This window comes from Entamoeba invadens (genome assembly GCF_000330505.1).
Source record: "Entamoeba invadens IP1 unplaced genomic scaffold scaff_1105074725813, whole genome shotgun sequence".
Classification (NCBI taxonomy): domain Eukaryota; phylum Evosea; order Mastigamoebida; family Endamoebidae; genus Entamoeba; species Entamoeba invadens.
The window spans coordinates 99,584-125,769 of record NW_004443578.1 but is presented as its reverse complement, the minus strand read 5'-3'; the positions used below and the strand labels follow the sequence as shown (position 1 = coordinate 125,769).

Genomic DNA, 26,186 nt, shown 5'->3' with positions numbered 1-26,186 from the left:
TTCCAATTATTATGTTATAAAGACGGATTAGGAAATATTTTCAATAAGTATATAATCATAATATGAACAAGTTTAATTAACACTTTGTTATTTCTCGTCTCAAGTTCGCGAAATATTATTACTGTTTATGTTTATAAATTATCGTGGCGATTTTTTGACTGTTTTTAATCTTTTGGCATTTATGACAAATTATTACCATCATTTAAAAATTGAACTTTGACTCAATATATTAAGTGTAAATTATAACTTGAGTTATGAGAGTGGGCTTTATGGGGAACTGAACCTTATGGATTTGTTTTTTGTATCCTCAGAAAAATATTTTTTAATAAGGATAGCTTTAATCCTGAGGATACACCTTATCCTCAAGAAACCCTTTAGTAAAAACTCCTAAAGATTAGGTCTTCTTCCCGTTGTAATAAATGTGCACAAATTTGAAACGACCAATCATTTTAACCCTTTGAAAAAAACTGAAACTTTAAAAAATTGTCCAATCAATTTAAACTAATTTTATTTTTCTTTTTTTCAACATTTTTGTGATTTTCTCTCTATATTTCATTGCGCCAAAACACCATTAAATTACGGGAAATACAGATTTGTAAAATTATGAAATTTTGAACATTTTCTATTTTAATTAGTGTTAAAAACCTTGTTTATAGAAAATGTTTTGTCATCTTGGGAAAGTCTTTTCCAATAAACAATCAACAAGTAAAATAATATACTTGTGACTTTAGTTTATTTCTTCACCATATCTTTAACTTTGGATTTATGAAAATGGTATTCAACAGTCCAGTGTGTATGGTAACAAATATTGAGGTGGTGAATTATTGTTATTTTATGAAAATATTTTGACAACCTATAATGAAAATGGACGACTTTACATGTTTACGTTATCCAATATGGCACTATATAATAATTTTATGTTGTAATACCAAATTGTTCATGTTTTATTTCCAAACAGTTTAAAATGTTATTCAATTTTTGTTTTTAAATATTATATTAAAAAAAATAATTTATTTAAATATAAATAAATATATTTATTTATATTTATAATCTTAATAGTTTTGGATAGCTTTTATATAATCAGGGTTAATAAGTGATTAATTAAAAATTATAATCATATAAAGAAAAAATCGAAAAAATCAATTTATTTCATACTGTTTGTTTCATTCGTATCTGTTTTATTAATTCGTTCGTACCCATTAACAAAATAGAAAGCAACAACCAGAGTGATACAAGACCTCTCGAGTAGTATTACTATGAGAGGTGTCTATAACTGGGTTTAAAAACCCAGTTAAAACAATCAAAATTTGCTGCGGCTCGGGATAAGAGTTGATCGACGAGAGAAAGGCATCTCTCTTAAAATTTAAACAAATTGTTGTATTTTTTGTTATTTGGATTTTGTTATTGGTATTTTCTTTTATGAATATTGTTTTTGATAAAATGTTATTTGAATTTTTGTTATTTAAATAATGTTATTAAAATAATGTTATTGTCGATTAAGGGTTTTGTCCCAAAAATGTATTTTTTTACCGTTTCACATTTTTTACTAAAGTTGCCCTAATTGTTCTAATGATCCTAGTTCATTTCTCCTACTGTATTATTTTTGTAAAATTTTTATTATTAATAATATTATTATTACACATGATTAATTAATATGTAATAATAATAGTATTTAAAATATATAATAACTATATAATTAAAAAAAATAAATACAAATTAAATTAAAATGAATTAACTATTTGTTTTTATAACAAAAAAAATATTTTTAAAGCCATTGAAACTATATCAATAATAACATTAAATTATAAAATATAGGGATCAAAAGAGTTCGTTACATATCGTATCAACAAAGCCTGTGAGTTCAAATTGCTTTACCACGACACCACGTTCACCCATATGTCCATTCACATGTTCCCATACCAGTTTACCAAGCCGTTCTATACGATCATTATTTAAGATTATACCATTAGGAAAGACTACTGACATCTCACCATAAATACCTTCTCTGTTTTCACCCTTGTATGATACTGAATACCCCTCCTCATATAATATATCCTCTAAGATATGCATAGTTTCTCTTCTTTTTTTGTTGAGTGCTCTTCTTAAAGCCGTCTTTTGTGACGCGCCCTTTAAAATATACACATTTTCCATTTCTTTGCAGCGTCTCTTCACAAGACTCGAGACTTCGAGTTGCCAGACTTCGCTTTGGTACAAAGTCAGTTTACTCACTTTAAGAAATTGATGCGAGTATTTTGTACTCTTTTGTGGTCGTGAGAAGTGGACTGAACATTCATTAGAAAGAAGTGCCAAAAGTGTACACTCAAGGTATGTCGATGTGTTTCTCTGGTCGATGTATCGTCTTGCTTCTGTAGCCATTGTTCTGTTGTGTTTTGTTCTTTTCCAATTCGCCTTTAAATTTTACAAAAGGTGAACTGTGCGGATAAACCCATTTTAGATATTACATATCCAAAAATACGAAAAACTACCCGTTTATTTGGCATATACAATCGAAGTTTTGTAACTTTACCTTCTCATCTTTGACAGTCTCTATCGAAGAATAGAACTGCAAACCCGGTTTATAACATCTTTGTAAATTCAAACTTCGTCTTCGTAAATTTTTATTGTATTATTTTTATTATTAATATTAACTATAATAGTTGATACAATATTGTGTGTAAATCTGAAATGTCAATAAGAGCATATTAACTATTAATATATAAATATATTTAATACAGTAAAAATAAACGAAGGTGCAATTCCAAAAGAAAATTTGTAAAACGGAAAAAGTTGTTATTTTTTTGGTTGGACAATTTGAGTTTTTTTCATATTATTTCGCTGAGAGGTGTAGTGGTAAAAGTTAATAATGAGTAAAAAAACAGTTTACAATGACACTCTTTCTTTTCGAAAAGGTGTAAATTGCCCATAGGGAATCAGGTTTTCAAAAATGAAATAAAAGTTCAAATGATTGGCTCAACTTCTTTTTAACACGCTTTTCGAAAAAAAAAGAATAAAAAACTACCCATTTGGTGTAAGAAAATTACTTTAACAATGAAAATTTTGCTAATTATCTTGTTGTTTTACTTTTATTTATAAGTTTTTTACTTTGTAATATTACTGGAAAATCCGGGTAAGTACTTTCAGTATAAAGTAGTTATCCAAAAATAAAAAAGAACAATAACGTGGAATATAATCCCGACTATTCCAACAAAAACATAGAAGTTGATATTAAAATAAAAGCAAATATACAACTATTTGTATTTGAAAATTACTTCTTAAGCACCCTGGAGTTTAGTCAAATCATGAATGTATATTTATAATTGTTCATAATTGTGGTTATTGATTTTATTGGTTAATTTATATAATTGATTTATTATAATATATACTATTTAAAAATATCAAGATTTACATCCAATTAATAACAGTTCATGAAAGATATCATAAGTTTGTTGGAATATTATAAAACAATTAACAGCAATTATTATAATATTCTTCGTCGTTTAAAATGATAATTCATTGGCTTATAACAATCTAATTTTCTTAAAATAACAGAAATTTAGTAAAACTCCAAAAGTGGGATAATTGCAAAACAACAACTCATGTTTTTCTTAAATAATTATGTCTTTATTACAATACAATTAGTTACAAAAATAATTACAAAGATTTCAAATTGACTCAATAAATAATAATTATAAATTTTTTAAAAAGTTTAATAAAGGTATTTCTATATTTAAATAATTCTAATAAAAGATTTGTAAAGATAATTTTTATTTTTTTTGATATTTTCGAATTTTGATTTAAAAACAATTATAATGTCAATTTCCATTTTTTTAAATAAAGTCGGTAATTTAACTTAAGCTAGTGGATTAAATATCTTTAATTTTATGTAAACATAAAGCATTGTGTAAAACGTGATAAAAACAAAAACAATTGGGATCAATTTTTTTGGACTACTTAAAAGATTTCAATTATTATAGTCTAATAGTTACCAGATAAAGTTAAAAGACTGATATAACTGTAATTTACAATAAAAATGAATTGGTTTTCATTTCCAAATTTGTATTAAAATGCTTTTCAAAAACTTATTAACAACATAACAAAAAGTTGTTTATTCACCACAACTTTATTATGACAAATAAAAATGTTTTAATGTTTCAAAAATTTTTTAATATATTTTATTTTTAACATATTTTTAGTAAAATTTGCCTTTTAGAATTTTGAAAAATTATATATATTCAACAATTACAAATTACACCAACTTATTTGTCTCTTGTTTATAAATTATTTTACAAAACAAAGTTGTTCGAATAAAGACACGTACAAAAACAAAGACATATTAAAATAGATATAACAATGAATGAAAATATTAAAATCCTTTTCAGTTAAATGCGAACTGTTTTTAATAAAAAAATTTTCAATGTTATCTACTGAAATCACACCCAATTTTCAGATTATGTAACGACATGGACATGAATTATATAAAGTAATATAAGAATAACAACTTTGAGTTAACAATAAAAAATGTAATATATATATATAATTATTGAATATAAACTCTTATAAAATAATTGTTGTTTTAATTAAAAAAAGAATAGGATTGTATATAATATATTCTTATATCTGAAATGCTTTTTATTATGTTGTGTGTAACTCACTGAATCAAATACAACATAGTAAATGTTGATCAAACTTTATAAACTCAAATGATAAAAAATATGATAAAGAAATGATATAATAAATGACAAATTAATTAAACAAATTAGTTGGCAGTGACGACTTCCTCTTTGAGTTCGTCTTCTTTGACTTCTTGTTTGAGTTTTCTGTTGATGATCCACTTTCGCAAGACCATCACTGAAGCAATAAGTGCAGACAACACAACTAAGACTGCAAACACAATGCCCCAAATAAGAACAGTCGCAAGCGTGTAATTTGCTTTGTTGTAATTTGCCTTCCACGCGTCGTCAGCAAGAGCTGAAGCAATAAAGAAGATGACAAAGAACATTGTTGAGTGAATGGATATCCAAGTTCACTCCTTTTATACTGTTGTTTACTTTTTGAAATACAAAATGAAATGTTCCAGCTCTCAGAGAATGTTTCGTCGTCTGTTTTGTCTTGTCAATATGACGACACACCCGCCAAAAGAGGTCATCCAAGCCTGTTCTTTGAAAAAAGCATTCGACAAAGCAATACTTCCATTCTTTGTGTTAAGCAATAACTGCTTTGTGGTAATACTGTTGGTATTTTTTATACTAGAAATATAGAATAAATTAATAAGTGTTCGTTTTAATTGAAAAATGCAGAGCCACTTCGAGCATTTCGTTCGTTTCGTCTTGTAAGTCGATATATTCTCGTTTTCTTTTTTTCGTTTTAAATATAATAACAGTATGAAAATAGCCTACAAAACGGGACTTTTAGATGTTTAAATATTTTATTGTTATTTTTTTTTAACTTCATAAAAAAATAAAGTTTATGTTAAAATCAAAAAAAAATTTTGGCAATAAAATTCGTCTTAAATTGGCTTGTTTGTTTTGCTTATTTCAAAACCTATTTGATTAAACTAAAAATAGTTATTTCTATTGTTTTGTTTTTTTTGAAAAAAAATATAATATAATAGTAATAATAATATTATTTACTAATAATCTATTGAAATAAATTAATAATTTATTTAACTATTAATTTTAATAATATCATAAAGAAAATCAAAAATTAAAAAAATAGTAAATAAATTATAATTTAATTGTATCTCACTTTTCTGGCGGAATAAGAATACAGAAGAGACTTCGAAAAAACTAAGTCACTGTTCTTCTTCACAAACGTCGACCATCCCCATTTCTATGAACCTCTGCTTAATTTGAAACATTCTCTCAATTTGTTTCTTCTGAAAGAGATTTTTCTTCCTTTGTTTCGAAGCTAAGATCTCTTCCTGCTGTTGCTGTTCCCTCTCGTCGATGACCTCTAGCACTTCGTCGCACTTCTCCTTCTCCGCCTTGACGACTCTCTTTTCAAGGAGTTTGTCTTCGACCTTTTCGTCCATTTGCATCACTTTGAGTTTCTTCAAATGGGCCTCTTTCCTCTTTTTCGCGACTTTTTTTGAATCCACTTCATTCTCCCTCCTCGCCCTTTCCTTTTTCCTCAATAATTGGTCTTTCATAAAATCTCCCTCAGCTTCGCGGAGTTTGTTTAACTCTTCCGCTTGTTCAAGTCGTTCCTTCGCTCTGTCGTGTTCCATTTCCTCGTGCACAATTCCTCGCTCGACACGTCCAATTGAATTATTGAGGTTTTCCATCTTCTCCAATTTTTTCTCGCTTTCTAACTCGTTTTGCTCGCGTTCCGCGACAGTCATCATCTTATCAATCTCAATCTTCTTTTTTTCGTTTTTCAACTGTTCGGTTTTAATTTTAAGTTCATTTTTTTCTTGTTTCTCCTTGCGTTCTTTTTCAATTAATTTATTGATTAATATCTCCATTTGCGTTTTGTCACTTTCCTTTTCTTCGATAAGAATCGTCGAGATTTTGTTTTTTCTCATCGTTTTGTTCAGCTCGTTTCGCTTGTCCTTCTCAAGAAGTTTCAATCTAGAAATCTCAAATTCAAGTTCGGAAACCTCAAAATAAGTTGTTTGGATTTTTTGTGATATGTTGTGGGCCAATTCTTTCTTTCGTTCAACTTTCGCTTCTCTCAATTTCTTTTTTTGTAATATCTCTCGTTCCACCACGGTTTTATTCCTCAACGCTCGTTCCACTTCAGCCATTTTCAGTCTTGTTTCGCTCATTTTTTGTAATAATAAAAATCTTGCTTTTGTCAAATCGTCATATGTTTTGGAGATTTCGTTCTTAAGATCTTGATTTTCATCTTCCAACTTCAAAATCGCAGCCTCGAGGTCTTTTGAGTCTTGTCTTTCCAGCCTTGTTGTTAATTTATTTAATACATTACTAGTTTTAAAAAATAGTAAATTTTAGTAAGATAAACTGTTGAACAAACCTTTTCTGCATCTCATCCAATTTCCTTTCAATTTTCTCTTTTTCGTTTTGCATCTCCACGTCTGTCTTTCCGTCACTCTCTTCATTCTCCGTCACGTGGAGACGGGGAGTTGTCACTTGAAAATCTGTTCGGGCGGACAAATCATCGACGACTTGTTGAGTTGTTTCGTAATTTGGGAGTGTTCCTGGCACGACTTTGTTCAATAGTTGTGCGAGGACTGCGTCCACACTCCCTGGTGAACTCTTTGAAATTCTTTTTTGAAGGTCGATAATCAATAATTGCCAAATCAGTGAGACAATCTGACTATAGACCTCAGGCGTTGGACTCGTAAACTCCGATGCCGTCAAATTTAACTATTCGTGAGTCTGTTAATAGTTCTTTTACTTTTTATTACTAATTAAAAAGGGTAATCTATATTTTATAATACAAAAACTAAATGATTGACCATGAACAAACTTTGACTCCGAGCAGCCGAGCAGATTTGAGAAGTGAGTTGTTCGCCTCAATTTTAAAAAATAGGTTTTCCTCGTGAGTGTCTTCGTTTTGTAAAAATTTTGAAGGGTTTGGCAGTTTGCAAATGGGGTCGACACATTTTGACGTGTCGTTTGTTGATATTGAGTTGATGAGTAAAGAAACTATGTGATTGGAATTGTCAATGAGACCTTTTAAAGTCGTTGGAATAGACGTATATGATGAAAGAAGTTGTAATAAAGTTGGGAAATCGTGAAGTTCTGATGTTGTGTCAGCCATGTTTTTTAAGTTCCTCTATCTTCGGTGCATATTCAGAATGATGGTCATTTTTATCGGAGTCTTATTATTATATTCTTGTTGTTGTACTTGTTATCTCATCTCTTTGTTACCGATAAAAATATTTTGAATAGTAATTTAATGATTCATTTATAATTAATTTAACCATTAATAAAACCACATTTGTATGTATATTTTGATTTTTCTCTTTTTTCATTTAATAAAATAATATTATAATTATTTATATTTTTCTTTAATAATAAATATAATAAAAATATAATACAAAACTAATTTATATTTAATTGTTTTAATTTTTTATATATTTATTAATATTAATTAATATTTATTAATAAACATTAGTTGAACTTATAGTTATAAATTATTATTTTATAATAACAATATTAATAATTACATTACTAATTAAATAATTATTAATTTCATTATAAACATTAGTTAAATAAATATAATAAATAATTAAATAAGTATTTCATAATATTATAGTTTCTTGTATTATTATTTATTAAATTTATTGAATATTTAAAAAAAATTTTGTTGGTCATACCACACACAACCAAAACACCACACCACTCACTCAAATCGCGTTTTTATCTTGGACCAAATCGTCCACAAACGTGTGGAAACATTTCAAAAAGTGTTTGTAGCTATATTCCCCCTCCTCTGTATCCATCGTCTCTGACATTTCCTTAATCGCCTCTTCCATCGTTGGGACTTGTTTAATATCAAAATCAGCTACATCGGTAAAGTGAATAGGAACACACACTTTTCCTGTTCCAGGATGGATGCAAAAAGGTGCTTTCAACAAATGGTTTAACTTTGTTGAGACGTTAATATCAAGTCGTGGATATAAATAGGTAAAGACAATCTTTTGGAGATCAAGCGGCGTCGTCTGTCGGTCATCTCATGTGGCTCAAAACTATTGTATAGTTTATTTTACTATTTAAATGTACCAGGGATATACTAGTAATAATATAATTAATTTTACTATATATACGAGTTTGTCAAAAGTCATACAAACGATATGTAAAATTCATCAAAACATCAAAGAACAAACGATAACTTTCCTCACGACCTCCCACGTCAAATTGTCGCCTTTTTCCTGTAAAAGTGATCGGCTTTTTGCGTCGCCGATCAATCTTAAAAATCTGTCTCTTCTATTCTGATTGCAAAAAATTTCTTGATCGGTGCAATACTTTCCAAAAATAGGTTCTAAAATATCAAAAGCGGTGTCGAACAAATCATGTTGTCTTTTCACGATCACGAAACTCTCGCCTTTCTCATTCACGTTTTTTGCTTCGAAGAGATTGAGGTATTGGACGACATAGTTACGTGTCAAATCACTCATTTCCATTGCGGAACGATCACAGACCCAGAAGTGGAGTCCACGTCGACCACTGAAAACTGTTAACACATGTTTAAATCCAAAATGAGTTACCAAAACGAAATTGAGAAGATTGGATGCCGAAACTAATAAAGGCCAACACTTCGGACACACCGTAGCACCTTTACAACAATACCGAACATCATTATATTCATCCATATCTATATCTATAACAAATTCACGTAACTTGGGAACCCCTCCAGTCCCCGTTAATAACTTATCATAAATAGCACCTATATCAAACTTCAGCGGACACTTCATGTTCAGCCGTTTCTGGAACTCAGTAGAACTCGAAAAGTGTTGGAAACGAAGATATGTGCTGTCCGGTTGAGTGAAGGATAACTCGCGGGTGTCTGAGAATTTGCCGTCTCGTGTCACCCAGCGATAAAAATCATCGGTAGGAAAACAGGACTCTATTCGTCACCGTTTCGGTTTAATTGAAATCTCTTTTTTTGTCAAAAATGATTAAGTGATGACCGTGGACGTACGTACCAAAACGAAAACGTGTTTAAAACGTTTTATTTGAAAATAGGGTCAATTTTGACTTGGAAAAATTAAAATGAGAGAGATGATTGAAAACACGAGAACCATTCATTTCAAAAACAAAAAATCAAAAATAAATAACAAACGGTAATACGCCTTTCGTTGTTCATAGGTTGGGTCTGTCTCACTCTTTTCGATTTCCATCGTCTCTTTTTGAGATTGTTTATTGACATTTCTCTTTTTTTTAAACTTGTTGTTTATTATAAAAGTATAATAAATCAAACAAAAACAATAGTTTATATATAAATGATAAAGTCGAATTATTAATAGAAAATCTACTATAATTATGTAGTTAAAAAAAGTTTTCACAAGTTATATTTTTAATATTTTAATAAAATAAATATAATAAATATAGTTTATTTAAAAAATACCCGTCACACCAAAACGGTATATTAAATTTTTTTTTTATAATATATTTATTATAAAATTAGTATTAATTTTTTACAAGTCAATACGATAGTCCAAAACTACGAAGTATAGTTATGAATAACTTTTATGAAGATCTTCTTGCAATGGATGTGTTATTTGACAGTGACAAAGACCCATATGAATGGTTTTATATATTTCCATCTTTACAAATCCGTACAAACATTGTCATATTATGTCAAGCAAATTATAACATTGTATTTGGCTTTTACTATAAAACGTTGACATTTTCGAATGAAGATGTCTCCGTACCTTCCCCTCAAATCTTTTGTTTCACTCAAAGTCAAAAAATCGCGCGGATACCACACAAAATGAGTTGTAGACCGAAAATTCCATATCTCACATCAAACGCCCCAAAACTTGTCTTAGAAAATGCACTCTATTTGTGCGAAGAACTCGACTGTTATGGCAATTCATGTAATTCATCACTTGCAACTGCAATAAATGAACTTGGAGAGAAATTCGAGGCCTTCCCGGATTTTGAAGTGCATCGGCTTCTCATTGGGCAACTCGCCATCCACAGTAACTGTCCAACGTTCAATGAACAGACAAAAAACGCAAATTGAAAACATTTCCTCAATTAGTTCGTCTCAAATTTAAAGTAATTAGAAAACGCAAACGGCATCCGATTTGTGTCTATCCCATTGACGATCTCGCAATCTTTCTTGAAAAACCTGACCTGGAACTCCTTTCCATTGATGTCGCCAAGCTGAGCCTTGTTGACAGGGAAGAACCTCTGGAGGTTTCCTTCCCCAAAAATGGTGTTACCGAGCCCAATCATGTAGTTGTCCTTCATCGAAACGGTTTCTCTCGCAAACATTCCAATGAAATCACCCTCATCGGCTGGGGCGTTAATTTTAACTAAAATTTCCGATCGATCTGGGAATGCGTCGACGACCAATTCAAACTTCTCTTCATAGGGCTCGCCAACAAAAAATTCGTCGATTGTGAATAACCGCTGGTACGTGTATGTTATACCACGCGTGTATGAGAGGACGCGCACGTCGTAGAACCCCCTCGGAAGCTCTTTATCAAAGGTGTATGTGTCTTTCCCCGTGACGGGGTAAAAGTACGTGATGTAGTTCTTGTCCATCTCTCGGCGAGCAGCGTAGAGTGCAATCATAATGTTTCCGTTGATCTTTTGTGCACTGTCTTCCCACTTCACCTTGAGGTGGTATTTGGTCAAATTCAGTGGGATGAGTTGACTTGTTAATGTCAGTTTGTTAACAAACAGTGGCGACAAATCCATTTTTTTGTGTTTCGAAGATCCTCTTCCGTCTTTTTATTCCACCAAATTACTCATTTTGTCAATCTCAATAATCTCAATTCAGTATTATAATTTTAATTGGTTTAACCATATTGAATAATACATTTTATATTGAGTTGTTTATTGACTTTAGTTTTTTTTAAAATCATTGGAATTATATTGGATTTAAAATTGATTCAATAATAATTTCTGTGTTAATCCAGTGAATTTGCTCTAATGAAGTTACCGATATAATAGAATTAAAACAATTATTTTTCAAAGAATTATTGTTTAATTAAAAGGTTTTTTATAATTATTTTTCAAACTAAAAACCTTAGTTATTTTTACCATTAATTATTATACTTATTTTTTCTAGAAATATCAATTATTAATAGTTTCCATTACTTATAATTAAATTCGATTCCCAAAACTATAATATACTCAAGACGCTCCTTTATTACGCAAAAGTGATGAGATTAGATTTTTCCTCAGATTTTTGACAATTTGAGAACGCAAATGAAAAAAACGAATCATTTTTTTCGAATCAAATAAGCGGTGTACTGCATGCACCCCGCCTCTCCAATTTCTTGACTTTTTTCAAGACACCAATTTTTTCCCCATGGATTTTCTTGAATAAAATTTGTCTTATTTTCCCCAAAAGAAAGCCATATTAAAACTCCTCCCCTTTGTAAAACCCTTGAAAGTTCTTTCATCATTTTCACAACATTTTGCGTGTGATTGATATTCTCGTCGTCTTTCTCACTCTCTTCACTGTTCTTGTCCGCTGCAAGTAACGCGTCGATCGTCGCTTTGTCGATGATGATCGAAAACTCCCCGTCACGGTATGTCATGTGCGTCAAGTCATTGACATCCCAGGTGACACCCTGTGACGGGTACTTTTTCTTCATGGCTTCGATGACGGAGGGTGAACAATCCATCGAGACTATATCGCTCCAATTACCTATTACAGACAACTTTTGTGTCAGCTCCGACGTGCCACAACCTGTTACAAGGAGCCTGCTCGATTTTTTGAAATTCATAAGCCACTCATCTAATATATTTGAGATCTCTTCATAATTACTGAGCCATTCAAAAGTATTGGAGTCGGTTTTATAACGGTCCTCCCAAAACGTTTCAGTCGCATAAGCTTTAGTTTCAAGATCCGGTTTTTCACTTTCCTCGTTGAAGTGTGAGAGTTCAGAGGAAAATTCTGAGTACGTGTTATATGAAGAAAAGTACTGAAGAAGAGCCGCTTGACTTTCTTGGCTTAGGTCAAGGTCTTCCATTCTTATAATTTGAAAGTTTTCTATTCCTTTTATTTCTTTTCATTGGAAGTTACATTCTTAGATTATTGGGCGGTATCTTATCGGATAATGCAATGAGTAACTTGTGTGTTATTTAACTTATAAATAAATCAATTTCCATATTGAATGCCGATATAATTATTTTTTAAATAGACCGTCCAACGAAATTATATCGGAATTCAATATTTGGCATTTGTCGCGAATATACTCTACCACTAGTTTTAATTAATAATATGAAATTAATATAAAAATTAATATAAAAATCAATTGCCGATAAATAGAGTTCAACTATAATTTAGAATAACAAAATTAAATAAATCATTTACAGCCATTTTTGCAGTTCGCAGACGATGTTTTGCATTTCACTTCTGTCTTCTGGGATTTGTTTCCAACAGTTTTTAATGATAATAAAAATAGAATTTGGGATGTCGTCTTGCGGAGGTCTTTTCCCTTCCATCACGAATTCGGCTATTTTCCATGGGTATTCAAACTTTTCTTGTGGGAAAGCGAAATTGAAAGACACTCCTTCATACAAAGTGATACCAAATGAATACACGTCTGCACTTTTCTTGTACTTCTGTCTTCCCAAAAGTTCGGGAGCCATATACGTTGGAGTTCCAACACCCGTAGTGAAGGTCATATTTGTCATTAACAAATTGATGTTTCGTGATGTTCCAAAATCAGTCAATTTTGCATTCACTTTCATGTCTTTTTCTAATGAAAACACAAGAATATTGTCGGGCTTAATGTCTCTGTGTAAAATCCCATTTTCGTGTAAATACAAAATTCCTTTTGCCGCGTCTAATAACAATTTGATCCGCATTTGGAGCGGAACAGAAGTGTCACATTTTGGTGACAAAGCCGACAACAAAAGATCTTTTTTGGTGTGGAAATGTTTTTCAATAACATTTTCTAAACTGCCAAATTGCGCAAATTCGGTGACTAAACACTTTTTGTTTGGGATCATCACAGCACCATAAAAATGAACAATAAAGTCACTTCGAAATTTGTCTAACATTTTCACCTCTTTTTCAAATTCAATAATCGACTCCTCACTATTGAAAACATCTTTCATCTTTTTGATCGCAACATCATTTCCTCGAAAATCTCCGCGATAAACAACTCCAAACCCCCCTTCCCCAATTTTCTTTTTTTCTTTGATTTCGTCAAAATCAAGTAAAGTAGAGACCTCTGTTCGACCAGAAATCTTCACCATAGTGTGCGTTTTTTTACCGGTTTTTAAATTGATTGTTATTACAGAAATTGAGTCGCTAAAATGACAACTACATTTTGGAGTCAGTAATAACTCAAACTCGGCAGCTTTGCCGCCAGGAATAGAAATAACACTTGGATTTGTCTCAATGAGGTATTTATCACTATTTTTAAAACTGATTTGAACTTTAAGTATCGTTTTGCCATTATTCCCAACACAAAGTAATTCACGAGACTTCTTTAAAACAGGAATTTCTCCTTGGTCTCCAAAAAATTGGACGTTGTCCGTGTTTAGCATAAAATCACTTTTTGCTTTGTGGTTGAAAGTTATATTTGAATTTTTAATATCAAAAATACACGTCTTTTCTCGTATTTTATTTTCTCTGTGTTTTTTCATCAAGAAAAGCACCACTGCGATGAACACAAATATCAAAGTGACAAAAACGAATAACACAAATAAAACAAGCAAAAAAACAACCCACCACACAACTTTCTTGCGACATGAAGTGCCGGAAGATGTCGGAACATTCCAGAACGTGCATTTTGAACATTTTGAATTAGAAACTTTAATACAATTTGTGATGTTACTTTTTGAAACACAAATTTTGTCAACTAAAACAAAATCATCAGTGCATTTTGTGCATTTTTGATTTTCGTCACACAATTCACACTGTTCTATTTTTGTATCACACGAAACACAAAATTGTGAATCGACGAAAAAGCCCGAATTACAAGACAAACACCCAGTAGGGCTTTTTGTTTTGCAATTCTCAAGAAAAGTGTATGAAAGACATTGCGTCGAATTTTCAAGGAGAAAAAAATTGGTTTTACATGTTATACATTTATCTTTTTGATTACATTCTTTACAATTTTCTACGCACTTTACACACTTCCCAAAACTATTTCGAAAATAATATTTTTCACACACTGCGCAGACAGACATTCCCAAAACAACTGTTTTGCAGTGGTCCAAATTAACAGAAGAATTTTCAGAAGATTCTTTGCACATATTTTCAACAAGATAATAGTCAGTGGTACACTTTAAACAATACGACCCATTTGTACATTTCTCACAATTTGAAGAACATGAATAACAAATTCCATCATTCAAATAATGCTTCGATGAACAACGCAAACACTTTTTGTCTTCATACCTAACACAGTCGCAGTTGGTGTCTCCGAGATATCGGGTACACTTCCCATTATGTGGAAAATACCCGTCACGGCATGACAGGCAATTTCCAAGAAGTGAAGTTATTTCACAATTTGTCACTTCTTTGCAATATCCATTTATAGAAATGTAATTTTGTGCGGAAATACACCCAGAACAATACGATGAATTTGTTATAAGACAGCCACTTGTTGTTATATCGGTACACTTTCCGGTGCTATTTATAACTCCATTTTCACATGAATAACATTTTTGAAAATCACAATTTTGACATAACGCACCAAATTGAGTTGAACATAAAAAGCACTTGCCATTATCTAAATAATAATTTTGAGAACAAAATAAGGACTCTTTATCTGTGGCTAATTCAGTTCCCGATTCGTCGGCCAATTGACATCCACCATTTTTATACACATATTTTGTATCACAAATTACACACTGATTTTCAGAATAACACAAAACGCAATTTGCACTGCAATTTTTACACGTGTGTCCTGATGGGTAAGTCCCATTTTTGCATAACAAAACTCTGTCGTATTTATATTCTATAACAGACGGATCTATAATTGGATAACACGTATGATTGAGATTATAAAAAGATAAATCACATTGGACACATTTGCTATTTTTACAATGAATGCAATGTGACGGACATTCATCACAACTATTTTTGTAAGCTTCATATCTATCTGGACAACTTTCACATGTGATATTTTTACCATTTGCGTTTTTGTAGATTTGATTGCAATTGTCACTAAACGTAGTGCAAATTCCATTTTTTAAGTAACTTGTTTTGCATTGTAAATTTTTCACAACATTTTGTGATGTGACATATAGTGCATTTGTCTGAAACAAAGGAGAAGAAATGACTTCAATGAATTGACTTTCTTTCTTGATAAATTTTGTGTTTGTAATCATCATCAAATTTGTATTAAGTTTTGTTTTCGTTGTGTAAGAAAACCCAAACAAGTCTCCCACATACAATTTGTCTGCGCCTTTCAGAGTTGAAAACGCCCCTCCGATTCCCGAAGAGTTTAACACAAATAAAACCGACTTTATATTATCATTAAAAAAGCTAGTAGAAATAGAATTACTTTTAGTAAATTTTATCACATTTTGATTTTGCACAAATTGTCCATCAAAATTTATTGTTTGATTTAAAAAAGTGTTACTCACAACAATTTTGGAATACAGTGACGATACCGGACAATGAAGAACATTATTTGTGTAATTATCATATGATTCAAAATAATCTCCAATGACTTCACAAATGACTTCATCATTAAATTGAGTAACGTTTTGGGGACAAATTCGAATCAATTTGTTTCCAATAAGATTGATGTATTTTGCTAGTGTAATAGTAATGTTTTGTGTTTGTTGAAAAGACACAAATTCAAAACATGATGCGTCGTTAATAAAAGTGTCTGGAAAAACAAAACGAATGTCAGTAAATAACAAAATACCACCATTATAGACTTTGATTATACCATTTTTGTTCATGTTATCTTTTACAGTTTCAAAAACAACATTTTGAATAAAAAGAACACCCGAAGATTGAATAGAAATTTCAGAATTTTGTCCCAAAATTAGTGTGTTACAATAAATTTGTGAAACGGAGTTGATACAATTTGTAACATTCATAACATTAACAGTGAAATTATAATTTCCGGTGATACTCACAAAACTCGTGTTAAATATCACAGATTTCCAATTTTCATTATTTGAAACAACGTAATTTGGAGATGATATAAATAGAGTCAATTCTTGTTGATTTGATACAACAAAACAGTCGCCTTTATTTCTATTATAATAACCAACTGGATACCATCCATTTATAGTATAAGAACAATTACATAAACTATTCACACTTTCTTTAAGAATACATCTTTTACCACATTTTGTAGTTACATCACTTTTGTCAACATAACTTCCATCTACTGCAAACAAAATATCGTTTATCACACTATTTTTATCAATAACATTTATTTCCGATATTTCCAAATTATTGAGAAAGTGAAAATCAGTGATTTTGTACACGACAAATTTCTTGACAATTACACTCATATGAAAAGTTACATTTGCATTATCTTTTAAATTAATTTCGTCGAATGTGAGTATTTCCGAGTTCTGTGACAAAAGTTGATATTTTTTAGAACTTGAAAAGAGCACAGACGCCCATTTTGTTCTTTCAAAAGTGATAACAATTTGGTCTTCCTTATTTTCTATCAAATTCATTAAGTTCAAAATAAACATCGAGCTGTTATAGTAACAGTCTGGAAAGTTAAAATTATTTTCATAACTAAAATCAGTGTTATTTGGTTCACAAAAGCAATTTTTATTTTTTGTGTCATTATTAAAATGTTCGTCAAACACCAAAAACCTGTGAATTCCATTTTTTTCACAAACGCTCCGTGGAACTAAATTTAAAGGAGTTTTCCCATCAAAACTAATTTGGTTATCTCCCGACTTTCCGGTGAACAAATACCGCGTTGGCGCGTTTTGTTCTCCCAGAAATGGATTTGTGATGAATTCAAAATTGACAGTTTGTTGGGAAATGCCGTCGATGTATAAATAAGCTATTTTTTGTGTATAACTTCTATTACTAGAAATCCACGGCTTTTGGTCGATCACTGAAAAAATCAAAAGTGCGTTTTGTGCAACGTAAAAATTCGGTTGTTTCCCCAAATCGACATTTTCGCGACATTTAAATTCGTTTTGGTCACACGCAAAAACGATTTGCAGATCCTTTGGGCGGGTTTCTTCGTCAAAGTATAAAAGGGTGGAACTGGAACTCACTTTCACATATAAAACAGTTATAAGAGGGTTTTGGAAATAAAAGTTAATTGATTTTTGGTCATTTGATGTGTCTTCAAATGTTATAGCCCCTGTTATAGCCATAGTATTTGTAAGTAAAAAATCATATTTATTCAAATTTATTTTAACGCTCCACCCATTTTGAGTACAAGAGGTGTTATTTGTGTATAGAATAGTCGATCCAAGTTCACACCATTGATTGGAATTAACAAAATATGTTAAAAATATGAGAGAAATTAAGATCGACACACTTTTCATATTATGTGATTTAGAGTTGTTCTGTAAAATTATAAAAATAGTATTTAGTAACTATAAAACATTGAAAAGAGTTAATTATTTTAATAAAATTCATTGTTGTGAATTTTTTGTGTTTTTTTCTAAAAAGCGTAAAATATATTTCAAGCTAGATAGAAATTTACTATTTTAATAATTAATATTTACTATTTGTTTTATTATTCTAGTAAATGTTAGTAAAATTGGGGTAATAATTCATAAAAAAAATATTGATAATTAATTAAAAAATAGTATTGAATAGTTCATTTTTTCACTTTTCTATTTTTTTTATTAAATATAGTAATAATATAATATTTTTTAGTAAATAAATAGAATATCATTTTAAACAAAAAAAAATAAAAAAAACCGCCTTGGAAAATATGAATTATTCGTTTGACGCAAAACTAAATAATGATATAAAGTTTTGTTAGTAAATATTAGTAAATATTGTAATATTTTTGTTATTAAAACAATTTTTTTATATTTTATTATTTAAATAGATATTTTACTAAGTTATAAATATGTAAATTAATAATAAATTAATAATTATAACAATTTTTGTATTATAGAATCGAAACCATTTTTTTAATTTAAAATATTAAAAAAATAAACAAAACAATCATACAATTAAACACCATTTCTTCTTGTTTTTTGTGAGTTCTTCCAACTCGTTCACCTCCATCACCTCTCCTGTGTTGTTTTGAACCAATTTTGTCTGTTGAGGGTTTTCAGATGTTTCAGTCTGTCTTGTTACCTTCTCTCGCTTCGTTTCGCGTTTCTCAATCACACAATGTTCTCTTTTTGTTATTATGATTATAGTTTCATTAACTATTTTTCTGGCTCACATCAGAATTTAATATTTATAACTTTAATATAATAAATGTGTTGTGTTGAATTTAAATAAGATTTTTATCAATTCTTTTGTGTTGTAATGTATATTATTGACAATTTCTTCTTTTTATTACAAATAATTTAAAGAAGTAGTTTTAGATAAATCAACACAATGAAACGAAATAACATTCCTTTCAAAAATTGTTATTTCATTCTTTTTTTTATTATTTGTATAATAATAATAATAAATTTATTATAACTAATAATATAAATAAATAGTAAAAATAATAAGAAACAAACAAGAAGTCTGGTGTAAATTCATTGAAATAAATGTCATACACAAATTCATTAAACTTTGTGTTAATTTCATCGACTCTTTCTGGGTTAAAAGCCACCACAGGGGGTTCTTTATTTTGAAAAAAACGTGCAAAACTACCAACATCAGTGTCATCGACTTGACATGTTTTTTCGGTATTGTACTTCCCCATTCCGACAATGAAATATCTCGTCGATTTGAGATTGCAATACCTCAACGTTTCATTATACCAATTCATCAAATTAGAAAATGTTATTTTATCAGTGTAATCAAAGCATAGAACAGCGCCTAAAACATTATAGTAAGGGGAATAACTTGCGCCACGACCTACACCATGGTCGTAGGAATATAATTTGACTTGTATATTATTTACTTCACTCAGATTTATAACTTTCGGTGGACAGTCATCGTATAAATAATCTTCCCATTCCTTGTCCCAACCTTGCTATTCCGTCACTTCAATCTCTTTCCATTGTTTCGTCTAACCATGTTTTTACTAATATTTTATAACTCCGTTACTAGTAATATGGTATTCCTCAAGTTGTCAATTTTAAAGTGAGATACTAGTTATGTATAACATTTTTATTATTATTTTATTCAAAAAACAAACAGTCAGTCCGACCATGAGTTGACGACAATAATGCGAAATGGACTTGTCGCCCAAAACAATAATTTTAAGTGTGACATTCGTTTTGCCATCAACCAATGTGACAAGTAATTTTTTGCAATCAATTCGGGAATTTTGGCAACTAACGGTTGTCTTCGGCGTGCTGATGCATTGCGACATGTGTTGGCGTTCCTCCATCACTCGTTTTTTCTCTTTCTTTTCGTTTCTGCAAATCAGTGATTTACTATATTTATTTAGTAAAACAATTATAATATTTACTTTCTCATAATCAACTACTTATAAATAGTAAAATAATTATAATTGGATAATAAGATAAATAACAAAAAAACAAACAGTACATCATCAGATAATTCGCATTGTCGAATGTCAATATAAATCGCCTCCAAAAGTGCAGGAAAATCGTTTGCTGTTCTTTTGTTATAGTAAAAGAAGTTAACCTTTTGGTCTTTCTTTAAAATGTCCTAGTTGTGAATAACATTTTAATAAAATTGTTATATATAACAATTTGAATAACACAAATTGATAACCAAAGAACACACGTCTATCTGCCTTGGTGGCTTCTGCGGTGGGGAGTTGTTGTTATAAACGCCCACAACTATGACTTTGAGTGTGGGGTTACCAGAGTATCTTCGGCCCTCCTCTATCCAGTTCTGTACATTTGATGTTGTGTTTTTGTTTGCCGCATCATACATCACACATAAGACGTTTAATTGTTTAAAAGGAAAGTACCCCCCCTCACGACTAACTCCGTTGTCATACGACGCAAAGACAAGCTTACCCAACTTCTCTTTGATTGTGACTTGTTGCACGAGCTGTCTGTCAGTTTGTGTGTTGATTTTTGTGGTTTTTGTTACTATAAGTAATAATTAACATGTGCAAATACAAATATGGTTCATTTATTTTTTAATTTACTATTGTTATACCACTGGCTCTATTTTCAATATTTACATATAATAAAACTAAACTATCAAAGTATTAGTATTAAATACTATTTATTATAACTACAAAAGAGACGTATTAAAATATACTAATAATAAACTATATTAATTTACATACAATATATATGAGATATCTGGCAACTATGTGAAGAAGAAGTAAAACGCAAACTTCAGGAGGGTATGTCTGTGGGAGTGGAGCGTCTTTGTCTCTTTTCTGTTTGTGAGGAAGTTGTGTGGTTTCAAATTATGACATTTTAAAAAGAAAAAACAAACAAAAGTCTTCCAAAGAAGTGCTAGACGTTGCTTTGAAGTCACTTCATCACCTATAAAAAGAACACGAATTGCATATTCGTAATCTTTTTCTGAGACAATCGATGTCCCAAACACCACTAAAGACATATTTTTGATTTTTTAGTTTGTCAATTGTTAATTGTAGTTTGTTAAGTTTAAAACAATGGAGTTTTATTTAACGTTTTGAATTTAATTAATATATTGTTAAATCAACAAAATAGTATTTAATGAAAAAAAACAACATAACGTTAATTTTCAGTTCAGTTAATTCAATTAATTGTTTTTAATTAATACGTTAAATAAGTTTGAGTTTTTATAATAATATATGTTAATTGTTTTTTGATTATTTTAAATGTTTTTTTATGAAATTTTTGGGTTTAAAATTATTTGTTAATTGTATTATTAAAATAAATAATGGTATAATTTACTAATATTATTTATCAAATATCTAATATATATGTATAATACATTTTACTACACAAAATTAATAGTTTTTATGATCTTTTTTTTTCCATTTGATATTGTAATTTGTATTATATTAATTGTTATATTTTTTTGTAAATAAAACCATTGATTTATAATATTTAAACTAATATATCACTAAAAACCAACTTTTCTTTGATCCGAAAACATGAAATAATAAATTTTGATGCCCCTGTTTTTTTATGACCATTCATTTGTAATTAATATAGTTATAAAAGAAACACATTTGCATTTAGGGCTTTAATAAATGTATTTATTGTCAACAAAACGGAGAACAATTTTATGTACTTGCATCAACTAAAGACTTATGCTTATAATAAAGAACAGTAAATGTGAAACAATGCATGTTTTCACCCAGAACATATTATTATAGAAATGTTATTAAGAATTTGAATGACATAATATAAAATAATTACTTTTAAATATAAAAAATATTTATATGAAAAAACAAACTCGATTCAATTTAAAATTTCATTTGTTGCTTATCTTATTTTATCTGTTTTAAAATAATACAAAAATTTATTCAAAACACTATATATTATTTCAAAACAATAAATGATAATTTTGGGACATATATTTTTTTAAGACAAACCTGTATATATATATAAATTATATAATTTACAATGCAACAAAAATATGTGTAACAGAACTGGTCTGATTAAGGTTACAAAAAAACAATTTTTATTAAATAAAAATTCGGTTGTTGTGAAAATGTTCTGATTGTTATGAAAGAGATTGTACATTTAATCAATTTTTAAATTACTTGGCAATTAATGTTTAATCAGTAATTAAAACACTTGTTATTATTAATATTATTGTAAATGATAAAAAAGAGTATCATAAAAATAATGTTTAATAAATGGCTTGTGTTTCAATGAGTTTTTTTCTCTATAAAATCTTATCTTTCTAGTTTATTTAAAATTATTTAATTTGTACTACTAACGATTTATATAAATAATTTATTACTGAAACCATCAGAATATTTTATTTTTATTGAAAAAAATCTCAATGTAACTTTTGACTTCCGAAAAATGTTATTATTAATTGGTGTTGATTCTAAGGAGAATTTTTTTTAAAAAATTGTTTTTTTATTATTTATTGTTTATAAAATTATTGTCTCAAAAGTGACATTCACAAAAAATAGTGGTTAACCTTATTATTATTATTATTATTATTATAATTTATTATTGTTAATGTAATAAGACAAAAAAAATATGGAAATTAGTAATCGAATTTGTTTTAACAAAATTAAAAAAGAGAGGGGTATGATAACTTTCCACATTAACAAAATATTAAAATAAAATAGTATTTTTTCTTTTTTCGTTAAAATTTTTAATAATTTTTCGTTTTTTATAAACTAAAACTAAAACTTAACCATAATTAAACGATGTTTTAAGCAATAAAAACAAAAACGAAAATTTTAATTTTGAAAAGACAATTTGTCAAAGTGATTCGAAAGCTCAATAAAAAAAAACTAATAAGAACAATTAAATTTACCATATTCGATAGTAAACTTTACTTCTCAAAACGAGATTTTGACTTCCGTAGGATTTAAAATGGCGGAACGAACTCAATACATATTGAATTAAATGGTCAAGTTAGTCTACTCGAATTCCTTTCTTCGTAACTTCGCAGACAAGAATGAATACCTTGGTATTACTGAGTTGAATGACAATGAATGTTTATCACTTCATCCCTCTTCAGAGTCGGATTCACCACATGGAAATGAAGAGTTAACTCCTTTCGACACCACGCCTTATCTCATTGAGTCCCTTCTCGACTAATTGTATCTTTAACTATTTTGGTTTTTAAAATGGTTTATTTTAATTTAAATATAGTTTATTTTTTATTAATTATAATGTATAATAAATTGTTTTATATGAATAGTACATTGTTAATAATAAATAATTAATTAAAATACTATGTTTGAATTGTAAATTAGAAATTTGGATAAAATATTATATATTTTTATATTTAAAAAAATATTATAAAAATATAATATGTATTACAAATTTAATAGTAAGAACTAAAAGAACTAATTTGTTAGTAAAATATAAAAATATTATTATAAAATTTATTAACAAATAATTTATTTAATTTAATATAATAAAGATATAGTATAATAAATTATAAATAACAAATTTTTAATAATAAAATAAAAAAAATAAATAGTTCACACATTATTTTTAAAATATTTTTTTCAAATTAATTTGTAATTGTCAAGTAATTATAATATATTAATTCTATGATTAACTAATTTATTAATAACAAAAAAAATAATTCAAGAACTTTTTTCCAAAACGAATGTCAATCTCACAACCGACCCTGAAACTTCGTCACCCTTTTTATGTCATTCACAAAGACGCTGGAGTAGAAGTTCACACGCCGACTAATTCCCACATTTTTCCCACATCTCAAAATTGTTTAGTTGAAGAAAGTCAAGAACTCATAATTCTTCAAAACGCCTCGACTCTCGAAATTTATGATTACAACTTAACTAAAAAGTACGATCTTAAGATTGAATATATTGACCGTCTCACATTGTCAAAAAAATATCTCCACATTCTTCAAGTTCCACCAGCTTCAAATAAAGAGGGTTTTGTTCGGGAACCGACAATGTATTATCTCTTAGATCTCAAAAAAGATTGTTATAATCTCATCTTTTCACGCAAATTACAGAGCATCCCGTCGGCTTGGCCAATTTGCTCCTTTAAAAACAATATTATCGCACTCCCAGATCAATCTGGCGTGTCATATTTTAATTATAACCCTTTCCTTAAAACGGAATTTACTAAAACTCAAGTCAACACATCACAAATCGATCACGATGACTTGATCGGGGTCAAATTCATCGAATTCTCACCTATATCGGACGATTTGCTCTTCGCCGCATTTTTCCCTGAAAAACAAGTTTGTACATTTTACTATTTAATAATAATTTATTTACTATACATTTTATTATCATTATTTTGTGAAGTTATTGTGCTTGTATTATTATTATGATTTGTATTAATAATTGAAATAATTTATTTATTATAATTATAATATTAACTTATGCCTTGTTTAAACTATTATTAAATTGTTACTTAATTATAAATGGTATAGTATAAGTTACATTTTTTATTAAATTAATGAAAAAGTATGAATTTACAATAGTTTTTAATACAATTTTTTCCAAATTTTAGAAATCCTGTATTAAAAGATATAGTAAACATTTCGTTTAAAAATGGCAATTATGCTTTGCACTTTAATTAACAAATTATAGTTAAATTATTAATAAATATTAATAAATCAGCGATTTCCCGCTTCCATCGAGTTGTACTCAAAACAAATTGGCAAAAAGGCGCAATTAATTAACACGATCTCCTCATTGAACGGGACTTCAGTGATATTCAAATGGTGTCCGATGGGGCATTTAGTGCTTGCTATAACATCGACAGAGTTTGATGAAACGGGGCATTCGTATTATGGTCAATCTTCCCTCTATTCACTATTTGTTCCTAACATTTCGGGAAAACCGCCACAATTTGTCCCTAATCCCAAAGTTTTCAAAAGCCCGACGAATAACATATACACACGAGCGTTAGTAATGGCGCAGTATCAAGACGCACAATTCTCCCCATCCGGAGACACATTGAGTATCATCAGTGGCCTTCAGCCAGCTGAGGTGTCGGTCTTGTCGACATTGAGTTTTGACGAACTTTTTCATCGTCAAAACGTCTTTGCGAATTCCTCAATTTTTTCGTTCAACTCACAATTTCTTGCAATTGGAGGATTTGGGAATCTTCCTGGTGACGTGGAGATTTTTGAAACAAAAAGTTTTTTGAGAGTTGCGAAATTTTCGTCACAGTGCACAACAGAGTGGATGTGGAGCAACGACAACGCCTCAATTATTTGCGCCCACTGCTGGCCAAGAAGACATTTTGACAACAAGATTGAAAGATTCGGAATAGATGGGGAACTGATTGAAAAAATTGAAGTTGTGCCAAGAGGAATTACCGTGTTTGGGGAAAAGGAAATGAGAGATTTGGTGTTCAAATTCATCGAGTATAAGGACGAGGGTGCAATCTACGTTACACCAAAGAAGAAATAATGGAATGGGATTGAAAGGTGAAATACTAGAAAATTTAGTTGTTTTACTATTTATTAGTGTTTTATTCTTTATTGGATTATAATAAGATATTAATAACTTTAATTATTAAACAAGTAAGTGATGGGGAGATCTTACATGTGTTCTTTGAGGATCTTTGATCGTTTTAATTGTTTCACCGACTTTATAATCATTGAGTTTGTATGTAAAAATAGTTAAATAAAACTACTACTAAATTTCATTTATAAGTTAACTTATTTTTTTATCATTTAAAAAAAAGAATATTCAAACATTAACACTCTTTATTTTAATTTAAAAAAGATGGTCTATTATTCACAAATTTCAATCTCGTCTCTCATCACGTTGTTTACAAAACGAAATTGAGATTGATGATTCTAAAGAGAAGATTTTCTATGTATAATTTGTTTTAGTACATATAAATCTTTCTTTGTACTAAAACATATACAGTTGGTCCATTAAACCTTCGCTTAGGAAATTA

At 29.3% G+C, this 26,186-nt stretch overlaps 8 protein-coding genes across 8 annotated transcripts; 1 reads left to right on the top strand and 7 right to left on the bottom strand.

Moving 5' to 3' along the window:
- Window positions 1-1,818: 1,818 nt before the first annotated feature.
- On the bottom strand, window positions 1,819-2,376 carry EIN_523860 (hypothetical protein; the record flags this gene model as incomplete). Its single annotated transcript, XM_004259211.1, has 1 exon — window positions 1,819-2,376. One exon carries the CDS (start codon window positions 2,374-2,376, stop codon window positions 1,819-1,821), a length of 558 nt encoding a protein of 185 aa, XP_004259259.1.
- Window positions 2,377-5,791: 3,415 nt separating this feature from the next.
- EIN_523850 (polyamine-modulated factor 1-binding protein, putative) lies at window positions 5,792-7,725 on the bottom strand (the record flags this gene model as incomplete). The annotated part of the gene is made up of 3 exons (XM_004259210.1): window positions 5,792-6,899; window positions 6,976-7,328; window positions 7,432-7,725. 3 exons carry the CDS (start codon window positions 7,723-7,725, stop codon window positions 5,792-5,794), a joined length of 1,755 nt encoding a protein of 584 aa, XP_004259258.1.
- A 589-nt stretch (window positions 7,726-8,314) lies between these two features.
- EIN_523840 (DNA primase small subunit, putative) lies at window positions 8,315-9,808 on the bottom strand (the record flags this gene model as incomplete). Its single annotated transcript, XM_004259209.1, has 3 exons — window positions 8,315-8,629; window positions 8,795-9,534; window positions 9,751-9,808. The coding sequence occupies 3 exons, from the start codon at window positions 9,806-9,808 to the stop codon at window positions 8,315-8,317; spliced, it is 1,113 nt and encodes a 370-aa protein (XP_004259257.1).
- An 862-nt stretch (window positions 9,809-10,670) lies between these two features.
- Window positions 10,671-11,339, bottom strand: EIN_523830 (hypothetical protein; the record flags this gene model as incomplete). Its single annotated transcript, XM_004259208.1, has 1 exon — window positions 10,671-11,339. The coding sequence occupies one exon, from the start codon at window positions 11,337-11,339 to the stop codon at window positions 10,671-10,673; it is 669 nt and encodes a 222-aa protein (XP_004259256.1).
- A 527-nt stretch (window positions 11,340-11,866) lies between these two features.
- On the bottom strand, window positions 11,867-12,622 carry EIN_523820 (hypothetical protein; the record flags this gene model as incomplete). The annotated part of the gene is made up of 1 exon (XM_004259207.1): window positions 11,867-12,622. One exon carries the CDS (start codon window positions 12,620-12,622, stop codon window positions 11,867-11,869), a length of 756 nt encoding a protein of 251 aa, XP_004259255.1.
- A 340-nt stretch (window positions 12,623-12,962) lies between these two features.
- EIN_523810 (protein serine/threonine kinase, putative) lies at window positions 12,963-18,095 on the bottom strand (the record flags this gene model as incomplete). Its single annotated transcript, XM_004259206.1, has 1 exon — window positions 12,963-18,095. One exon carries the CDS (start codon window positions 18,093-18,095, stop codon window positions 12,963-12,965), a length of 5,133 nt encoding a protein of 1,710 aa, XP_004259254.1.
- Window positions 18,096-18,373: 278 nt separating this feature from the next.
- EIN_523800 (hypothetical protein) lies at window positions 18,374-21,222 on the bottom strand (the record flags this gene model as incomplete). The annotated part of the gene is made up of 7 exons (XM_004259205.1): window positions 18,374-18,514; window positions 18,736-18,907; window positions 19,242-19,702; window positions 19,868-20,090; window positions 20,219-20,346; window positions 20,425-20,697; window positions 21,097-21,222. The coding sequence occupies 7 exons, from the start codon at window positions 21,220-21,222 to the stop codon at window positions 18,374-18,376; spliced, it is 1,524 nt and encodes a 507-aa protein (XP_004259253.1).
- Window positions 21,223-23,901: 2,679 nt separating this feature from the next.
- EIN_523790 (hypothetical protein) lies at window positions 23,902-25,690 on the top strand (the record flags this gene model as incomplete). Its single annotated transcript, XM_004259204.1, has 2 exons — window positions 23,902-24,507; window positions 24,893-25,690. The coding sequence occupies 2 exons, from the start codon at window positions 23,902-23,904 to the stop codon at window positions 25,688-25,690; spliced, it is 1,404 nt and encodes a 467-aa protein (XP_004259252.1).
- Window positions 25,691-26,186: the final 496 nt, after the last annotated feature.